Genomic DNA, 10,121 nt, shown 5'->3' on the forward strand with positions numbered 1-10,121 from the left:
AGCCTAGGGAGAGGTGAGCTGCTATGAGATGCTTGAGAGTGAGTAGGTAGCAACGAGGAGCTTATGAGAGATCTGTTAGAGAAAGGATTTTGCATAATAGAGTACTTGGGACTTGGGATCCTAGGAGGAGGACTTGGGTTGTATACTGACGCGGTGTGGAAGGTAGTATTGGGCCCGTAATACTAGAAACACCGGGACGGTATACAGTTTGAGTAAGAATCTTTGGGATGCCGGGAAACAAGGAAGGACGAGTTATCGAGTGCGATTATGCTCGAGTGAGTTTCTAATATATCGTATGTTGTTTTTCAGAGGTAGATCATGGTGAGGACACGTCATGCGCCAGAGACCAGCGAGACCAGTGATGAGGAGATCCGCCGGATCATCCATGAGGAGGTGGCTGCGGCCATCAGGGCAGAGATACCAGAGATGTTTGGGTCTATCAAGACCACGTTGATTGAGACTTTTGACGAGCGTTATGCCGCTCTTTCTGAGGCTGCTGTTGCGGCGGCCACCGCAGCCATTGCTGCTGCTAGGCCGCAAGGGGGTGACTCGTTGTTGTTCAGGGAGTCCAGCAACACGAAGCCACCAGAGTTTGACAGGACGCAGGACCCTATTGTAGCGATGAGATGGGTATCTGACATTGAGGGGTGTTTCTACACATGCTCGTGCCCGGAGCACTTGAGGGTTCGGTTTACGCTGAACCAGCTTCGCCTGGGGGCGAAGGATTGGTGGAAGTTCACGACAGCACACTATTCTCCAGCAGAGCTTGCTGCGGTGACCTGGGAGAGGTTCACCACCATGTTTTGTGATGAGTACGTTCCCCCGGTGGAACGAGATCGGTTGGCACAGGAGTTTTTGACCCTCAAGCAGGGTACAGAGTCCGTTACGGTTATCACCAGGATGTTTCATGAGAGGGCGATGTTCTGCCCTGAGCACGTGTCTACTGAGCAGGCACGTATGAGCTGTTATTTGAGTATTCTGCGGAGGGATATTCGGGAGTTCGTGGCGAACTCCTCGTATCGGACATTTGCCGAGCTTCAGGCAAATGCCCGGAAGAGGGAGATTGAGCTAGAGACTCAGGCTAGGGAGGAGGCGGAGTCTCAAGGGAAGGATCGGCGACCGGCACAGTCCCAACCGGCAGCCAAGCGGGCCAAGCCCGCTGATCCCAAAGCAGGGAGCCAGAAGGGCCGCACTTGTGGAAAGTGCGGCAAGGGTCATGATGGAGTTTGTAGAGCTGGATCTTGCTACAAATGTGGCAAGGAGGGGCATATGGCCAAGGACTGCCCCAAGGGGTTTGCAATATGTTTCCACTACAACCAGACTGGACACCGAAAGGCGGAGTGTCCACAATTGCGGGGATCAGCACAGGGAGCACCTCAGGGATCTGCCCCTGCCGCCATCAGAGCTACCGAGAGTCGGCCAGTGAAGGCCGAGGCGCCGAGGGCACGAGGGAGAGCCTTTCAGTTGATCGTGGAGGAGGTCCGCGCAGCGCCTGATGTCGTGGCTGGTATGTATTCTTTCGTGTATTTATTTTGATGTTGAGATATTATGCTTATATTATGTTATGCACAGATACTTTTCTTGTGAATTCTGTACCTGCCTTGGTGTTATTTGACTCGGGTGCGAGTCGGTCTTTTGTATCTTTGGCTTTTAGTCAACATATCAGTGTTAGTCGTGAGGCGTTGAGTCGGCCTCTGAGAGTTTCCATAGATGAAGAGAGGGTGATATATGCCACAGAGGTGATTCGAGGGTGTGTATTCGAGATTTTCGGTGTTGATTTCCCGATTGATTTGGTTCCTATTGCGATGAGTGACGTTTGTGTCATTGTGGGCATGGACTGGTTGAGCAGATTCGGTGCGGGTTATCGACTGTGAGCGTCAGCTGGTGACCATACGAGACCCTAGCGGGGGAGTTCTTACGGTGTACGGTGAGGGTACACGTTCTGGGTCAGCGTTTTGTTCGGCCGCTAGGGTGAGGCAGTGTTTACAGCAGGGCTGTAAGGGCTTTGTGGTGTATGTGATGGATACGCGGGTTGATTCAGAGAGACCGATGTCAGTTGAGGAGGTTCCGATAGTGCGTGAGTTCCCGGACGTATTTCCAGAGGAGTTGCCGGGTGTGCCTCCCGTGAGGCAAGTGGAGTTCAGTATCGATTTAATTCCGGGGGCCGAGCCTATTGCCAAGATGCCCTATCGTCTTGCACCTCCAGAGATGCAAGAGTTATCCTCACAGCTTCAGGAGCTGTTGGGAAAGGGATTTATTCGGCCGAGCAGCTCGCCATGGGGAGCGCCTATCCTTTTTGTCAAGAAGAAGGATGGCTCACACTGGATGTGCATTGATTACCGGGAGTAGAACAAGCTGACGGTCAGGAACCGTTACCCGTTGCCAAGGATCGATGATTTGTTCGATCAGTTGCAGGGAGCATCTTGGTTCTCCAAGATCGATTTGAGGTCGGGGTATCATCAGGTAAGGGTGCGAGATAAGGATATTCAGAAGATAGCTTTCAGGACTCGTTATGGGCATTATGAGTTTGTGGTAATGCCTTTCGGACTCACCAATGCCCCGACAGTGTTCATGGATCTCATGAACAGAGTGTGCAGGCCGATGTTGGATCGGTCGGTGAACGTGCTCATCGACGATATTTTGGTGTATTCGAGATCCAGTTAGCAGCACGAGGAGCATTTGAGGGAGATCCTCGGATACTGAGATCGGAGAGGCTTTACGCCAAATTCTCCAAGTGTGATTTCTGGTTGCGAGAGGTCCAGTTCCTAGGGCACCTCGTTAACCAGCAAGGGATATTGGTCGACCCAGCCAAAGTGGAGGCAGTGATGAGTTGGGAGGTGCCGAGGTCACCGTCCAAGATCAGGAGTTTCTTGGGATTGGCAGGCTATTATCGGAGATTTATCAGGGATTTCTCCAAGATCGCCGTGCCACTCACCAGGTTAACCCGGAAGGGTGTCGCTTTTTCATGGGGACCAGAGCAGCAGACCTCCTTTGAGAAGCTTCGCCAGAGGCTATGTGAAGCCCCAGTGTTAGCCCTCCCAGAGGGGGATGGAGGACTTTGTGGTGTATTATGATGCATCGATCTTGGGGATGGGAGCGATGCTGATGCAGAGAGGGCATGTGATAGCATACGCATCGAGGCAGCTGAAGCCTCATGAGTCAAGGTATCCCACCCACGATCTAGAGTTGGGGGCAGTGGTGTTCGCCCTCAAGATTTGGCGTCACTATCTGTACGGGGTTCGGTGTACGATATACACGAACCACAAGAGCCTGAAGTATTTGATAGATCAACCCAACCTAAACATGCGACATAGGAGGTGGTTGGACGTGGTCAAGGATTATGATTGTGAGATCCTGTACCACCCGGGCAAGGCTAATGTTGTAGCCGATGCACTGAGCCGCAGGGCGGAGAGCACCCCGTTGCGAGATGTATGTTTGAGATTGGTTGTGATAGCTCCGGTGTTGGACACCATTCGTGGGGCTCAGGCTGAGGCTATGCAGCCTGAGATGCAGAAGAAGGAACAAGTTGTTGGGTTAGTATCGGAGTTCGTTACCGATGGTCGGGGGCTTATGACATTTCAGGGGCGTATCTGGGTACCGTTTGTGGGAGGGATGCATACCATTCTGATGGAAGAGACTCATCGGTCGAAGTTCTCAATCCATCCTGGTGCCACTAAGATGTATTTAGACCTGAAGAGGGAGTATTGGTGGCCATGTATGAAGAGGGATGTCGCGTGGTTTGTTGAGAGGTGCTTAACATGCCGTAAGGTTAAGGCCGAGCACTAGAGACCGCATGGTAAGTTGCAGCCGTTGGAGGTTCCCGAATGGAAATGAGAGCAGATATCCATGGATTTTATCACCAAATTACCGAGAACGGCGAAGGGTGTCGATGCGATTTGGGTGATAGTAGATCGTTTGACAAAGAGTGCTCACTTTCTTGCCATTAGTGAGAGTTCTTCTGCGGAAAAGTTAGCAGAGGTATATGTGAGAGAGGTGGTATCGCGGCATGGGGTGCCGATCTCGATAGTGTCTGATCGAGATGTGCGTTTCACTTCCAGATTTTGGAAGAAATTCCATGAGGAGTTGGGTACGAGGCTGCATTTTAGTACCACATACCACCCACAGACTGACGGTCAGAGCGAGCGGACGATTCAGACGCTCGAGGACATGCTCCGAGCATGCGTGTTGGATTTTGGTGGGAGTTGGGACACGTATTTGCCCTTAGCAGAGTTCTCCTACAATAACAACCATCATTCGAGCATTGGTATGCCGACTTTTGAGCTGTTGTATGGGAGGAGGTGTCGGACTCCCATTTGTTGGGGAGAGGTAGGGCAACGAGTGATGGGTAGCACATAGATTGTGCTTCAGACGACAGAGCAGATACAGCGGGTCAGGCAGAGATTGTTGACCGCTCAGAGCCGCCAGAAGAGTTATGCGGATAGACGTCGATCCGAGCTTGAGTTCCAGGTCGGTGATTATGTTCTCCTGAAGGTATCTCCTTGGAAAGGAGTGATTCGATTCAGGAAGAGAGGCAAGCTAGGGCCCCGGTATATTGGGCCGTTCAGAGTGATCGCGAGGGTAGGCAAAGTAGCGTATCGCTTGGAGCTACCTGCGGAGTTGGAGCGGATTCATAATACCTTCCACGTGTCTCAGTTGAGGAAGTGTATAGCCGACGAGTCGGCGGTGGTGCCGTTAGAGGACATTCAGGTGGATGCGAGCCTGAACTACGCGGAGAGACTAGTTGCGATTGTGGATCGGAAGATCAAGGTTCTGAGGAACAAGGAGGTGCCTCTGGTACAGGTTCAGTGGCAACATCAGAAAGGATCCGAGTTGACCTGGGAGCCAGAGCGTGAGATGCGGGAGCAACATCCGGAGCTATTTCAGGGATGAGACTTCGAGGGCGAAGTCAGATTCAAGTGGGGGAGAATTGTAACATCCGAAATTTCAGGTATTGTATTTATTCATTTTTATTTCGAGTTTTGTGAGAGGACTCGGCGAGTTGGTGCGTAGACTCGCCGAGTAGAGACGCGATTTCTCACCCGGATTAATGACCGGACTCGACGAGTCGCATTGGTGGACTCGGCGAGTCCGTGCTGTTTAATGAAACCCTAATTTCTCGGGTTTGGGGCCTATTTAAAGGGCCTTATGGCCGTCATTTGTGCTCACCAGCCCCCAGAGCGAAACCCTAGTGAGCTTGAGCGTTTGGATTGAGAGAAGGAGCCATTGTTGACCTTGGTGGTGTTGTCTAGCAAGGGAAAGGAAGCTATAGCCAAGAGGAAGCAAGAGGATTAACTTCCTGAAGATCTGAGGTCCAGAACATCACGTTTGAGGTACTGTTTTCGAACCATTTTCTGTTGAGGTGATGTTCATGTTGATTTAGGGCTTATTGAGCCCTTTTGTGACTAGATCTAGTGCTCCTATGGTCCCTTAATCGAGCGAGGTTCTGGATCTGGACCCATGGAGATCGAGAGTGCCTCTTTGTCCAAGCTTTATATGAGTCTATGGAGGTTTTGGTTTGGGATCATTATGTTTGAGGTTAAAACACCATTTATGAGTCAATAGGTGTGATATGAGCCCCAAGACATAGACTTTACGTGATGAATAAGCTTGGAAAGACTAGATCTATGAGTTAGTGGAACAGATCTGACCTTAGAAGGTCGTTTGGGGTTGTGCATGGAATGCACTCGTCGAGTCCATTGGCAGACTCGACAAGTTGGAGCGAGTGGTTCCGTGTTTTCGAACCTCGGGATTAAGGAACCGAGTTGGGTGAGTGACTCGGTGAGTCGGAAGAGGATTCAGAGGAATCGGGTCCCCGAAGGGACTCGGCGAGTCCACGCCAGACTCGGCGAGTTGGGTTGACCGTTGACTAGAGTTGACCGATGTTGACTTGATAGAGTTAGTCAACCCTAGTGTGGAAAGTGTTAATTAGGGATGTATTTGTGTTATAGGAGGACTATAGCTTGGGTGATCGAGTACTAGTGATTTCAGGGATTTACGAGTTACCGAGATACGCGATGTGAGTCTTCTCACTATACTTTACCTTGAGTAGGTAATTAGAGTTATGTGATACAATGTTGTGTGCTATATATGTGTTATGTGTTGCACTGCATTATTCTATGTGATTTATGCTGTGCATGCTACAGAGTTAGAACAGGAAGGTTCACAGAGACAGAGCCTGAGGGTTCATAGAGTTGGGTGCACGGACCCAAAGAGTTATAGCCTCGAGTGGCTAATATGGGTTATATATATGATATTTTGGGGAACTCACTAAGCTTTGTGTTTACAGTGTTTGGTGTTATTTATTTCAGGTACTAGTGAGGATCGCGTGAAGGCGCCGGCCTGATCAGTACACACAGGAGATTTTTATGTTATGAGATCTTGAGATTTTTATATGTTATGGATTTGAGTTTCAAACAACGATGTTTTTGAAAAGCAACTTAGACTAGTTTTCTAGGAGCTTTTTTAAAATTTTCCAAATACACCCCTTAATTAATTATAGAAACACATATTCTTACATGTCATTTTATGTAATTTTATATATTTCAGCTAGTTTTACCAAACATTATTTTTTATCAACTAGCTTTTCAGCTATCAGCTAGCTTTTTATTAAACAACTAGTTTTTCAGCCATCAGCTAGCTTTTCATTTGCTCCCCTATGTAGCCTTTATGTTAAAAAAAAACAATCCCTTAATATAAAATTAAGTCCAAAAGGCAAAAGGTGTGATTGGTACCTCCCAAATATACAAAACTGTGAGGGCGAACCCCATTTTTGGTTCCTATGTTTAGAATTTGTTTGAGCAAGAACCTTGTCGTCATCATCTTCAACGAAAGTCATCTGAAGCGGAGCAAAATCAGCGGTAGGAGAGATTTTGCATTCATCAGCGAGATTAGGGAGTGAAACAGATGGGAGAAGGAGGCGAAGAAGTGAAAGGGGCAAACGAAGGAAACCCTAACTCCAAAGATCATGATAATCAAACTAATCTACAGCTGTTAAACGAGAAAGGCGCTTCCAGAAAGGGTAAATCATGCAAAGGATGTTTATACTATTCATCAACGCTAAAATCCAATTCCCGTAACCCTGTTTGCGTCGGCATCACCCGTTCCCTTCCCAAAGGTACTCTTTTCCTCTCTCTCAGATGTATTCTGAATGCGCTGGAATTCGGATTATTGATATGTTAGGTATCGATTCCTGATATATCATATGATTTTGTGATCTTGGGTTGAGTACTTGAGTGCATAAAATTCACTTTGTAAATAAATCCAGACAAGTCATCAGTTCATGTCATTAGGTCAAAAATTTGAAGGAAAAATAGTTGCTTTACGGATGTATTCTAATGGGAATTGTTAGTAATAGAACTAATGTTGGTGTCAGATTGAAAGGAAATCAATATCAATTGCCAGTGCAACTGTGAAAGCATATTAAGATAGAATATGGATAAGAGAATTTGCACATCCTTATACACTTCATATGTCATGTTAGGCTGCTGCTAATTGTGAAGGATTTAAGTTTTTTTAGACATGGTGTTATATATGTACTTATTTTCAATTGACAGTTTGACACTAAATGCATATACTTGATGGTAAATTTGATCTCAACTATGTCTATGTGGCTATGGCTATCACATTATCTCACAAGTCCCATGTCTTTGTGTGCATCATAGCTCATTAATATAACTTTCAAAATGTGTTTATTATAGTTTTCAAGATTGAATATTTTTAGTTTAAAGAAAGATGGGATCCTGAATTTAAAACTTTTATGACTAGTACCTCGCTACTATGTTGGAGAATCTGAGATGGAAGCTTCCAAAGAGGGAAGAAGCCTTGCTGATTTTAGATACGGTTGTGTTGGTTACTCTGTTTATTCGGATATGAAAAATCAAAATGTTGATTCACAAGATACACAAAAGGAGTTGCCAGTTTGTGTTGGAGTCGAGGTTCTCTCTCTCTCTCTCTCTCACACAAACACACACACACTAACAAGCTCACTTACATCATCAACTGCTTGCAGGTTCTTGTGGATAGAAAAGTCACCAATGCCAACTCGGCTCCTACTCATGCTCATGCTCATAATCATAATAAAGGTAAATTATTCGATTAGCATCATGATCTTTTTGGGGTTATTTCTTTTTATTTTTCCCATTAAGTCGTGTATTGGTAAATTAGCAGATGGGTAATGATGTCTATCTGGATAAAGTGTTGTATGCATTAGGTCTGTTTCTTTTCTAGACTGAATAAACCGCCTGAATGACACTAAATGACCATTTTATCCTTACATTACAATAAACCATTTCCACAAGCTCCATTAATCTTAACAATGTTCATCAATTTTAACATGAGGGGAATTTGGAGGAAAAATGTAAAAAAGGGTTAGTGTCTTAATACATTAAGCTAGGTTTTTTTGGCGTAACCATGTTTTTTATTTTGAATGTCAAACTTGTATTTTCTATTTATTTGTTTTATATATAACAAAACTAATGGAATGTTTTTTTTTTGTTTGAAGATAATCATGCAATCCCACAACCACGAGTAAACAGGCCTGCTGCTCAATCTACATCATCAGATGATTTCTTTAGTAGGTAAGTAAAACAGTTGCATTTTTTGTTTTGAGGTAAAATAAGCCTAATTATTTATTAAACTCTGTAGTAATTTATTGTTTTTTTTTTATTTATTTATAAAACCAGATTTACGCGAAATGCAAATGTAGTTGCATCAGGGGTAGCAAAGAATGTGCGCAAAGTTGGGAATCAAATAAAAGAAAGTGTTGATGACATTTTGTATCCTTATCGAAGAAGACCAAAGTAATAAAAATAAATGGAAATTATTTATCCATATAGACTGAAGCCATTAAATCAAGTTTACCATGAGGTCAACAATGGTAATAAAGAAGATCAAGAATCATGAATCAAAGATGCAAAAAGTTTCATTGGTTCTCATAATGTGTTAAAAAAACTAAAATATGCATCCTACTACTATTTTTGTACACTTACTACTCATAATTTGCAGAAATGAGCTCCATCTTTACTTTTGTAGATTTTATTTTTATTTTTATTTTTTTTTTATGAAATCAGATGAGAATTAAGAATTTGTTTGATTGCTAATAAAAGATTTTTTTTTTCTTTTTTGCAAGGAGTGTTTCACCTTCTAACTATCATCTTTGATTAATCAATTATCATGCTTGAAAAGATTTAAAAAGAAAACCTTTAATATCTTGGACAATGACATTTTGGCATTTTGGCATCATCAAGCATCTGCCTTTATTGTACCTTTTGGTCATGGAGTTGTTTTTATAAAAAAAATTTTCAAGGTCCCATTTACTTGATATATTGTCAATTTATCAATTAACAGATATATGCTTAAATCCTAAACGTAAATGATATATTTGTAGCAAATGAAAGATAGATAATTGTTTGGTAAATATATGGTGTTTGTTTTACATCGGTATGACTTTTTAGAACATTCTATTCACTTTTTTTTTTCCTGTGAAATAATCTATGCTCTTGTAAAAATACAGGAAATATGCTTTATTGTACCTTTTGATAATGGAGTGTGTTTGGTAGTTTTTAGTTGAAAGACTAGCACTTGTCTAATATAAACTAGCTAATAACTAGATAATTTAATAGCATTTTGTAAAAACTAGTTAAAAATCTAGATGACAAATATAAAATGACATATATATATATATATATATATATATATATATATATATATATATATATATATATATATATATATATATATATATATATATGGGAAAACTGCAACAAAGTTCCTACATATTGGCCTCATAATCGATTTAATCCTTATATATTTTTTTTATTCAATTAAGTCCCAAATACCGGTAATCGTATTTAATTTAACCCTTTGACCCGGTCAACAGGTCATCTAACTTTCAAAAATTATATTTTTGGCCCAGATTTCAAAATTTATTACAAATTTGATCCAAAATTTACACTTTTGACCCAAATTTTAAATTTTGCTACAAATTTATTCCACACTTTACCCATTTTGCCCAAATTTTAGAATTTTATTATAAATTCATCATAACTTTAGTTTTTTTACAATTTTTTTTCTCAAAGAATTGTTTGAAATATGTTTTTTCTTTATAACATCATATTTATACA

At 43.1% G+C, this 10,121-nt stretch overlaps 1 protein-coding gene across 1 annotated transcript; it reads left to right on the top strand.

The window, feature by feature from the left end:
- The first annotated feature begins 6,762 nt into the window (after positions 1-6,762).
- Positions 6,763-9,029, top strand: LOC145087320 (altered inheritance of mitochondria protein). Its single transcript, XM_079025259.1, has 5 exons — positions 6,763-7,114; positions 7,765-7,934; positions 8,009-8,081; positions 8,501-8,576; positions 8,682-9,029. The coding sequence occupies exons 1-5, from the start codon at positions 6,904-6,906 to the stop codon at positions 8,800-8,802; spliced, it is 651 nt and encodes a 216-aa protein (XP_078881385.1). The 5' UTR covers positions 6,763-6,903; the 3' UTR covers positions 8,803-9,029.
- The last annotated feature ends 1,092 nt before the right edge of the window (positions 9,030-10,121 follow it).

Source organism: Lactuca serriola, chromosome 2 (genome assembly GCF_051521515.1).
Source record: "Lactuca serriola cultivar US96UC23 chromosome 2, Lser_US96UC23_V15, whole genome shotgun sequence".
In the NCBI taxonomy this organism is placed as follows: Eukaryota; Viridiplantae; Streptophyta; class Magnoliopsida; order Asterales; family Asteraceae; genus Lactuca; species Lactuca serriola.

Bases quoted from the DNA above. Each gene is read 5' to 3' on its own strand.
- LOC145087320 (XM_079025259.1), top strand. From the start codon at position 6,904: ATGGGAGAAGGAGGCGAAGAAGTGAAAGGGGCAAACGAAGGAAACCCT. The intron at 7,935-8,008 runs GTTCTCTCTCTC...AACTGCTTGCAG, and splicing joins CAGTTTGTGTTGGAGTCGAG to GTTCTTGTGGATAGAAAAGT. The intron at 8,082-8,500 runs GTAAATTATTCG...TTTTGTTTGAAG, and splicing joins TGCTCATAATCATAATAAAG to ATAATCATGCAATCCCACAA.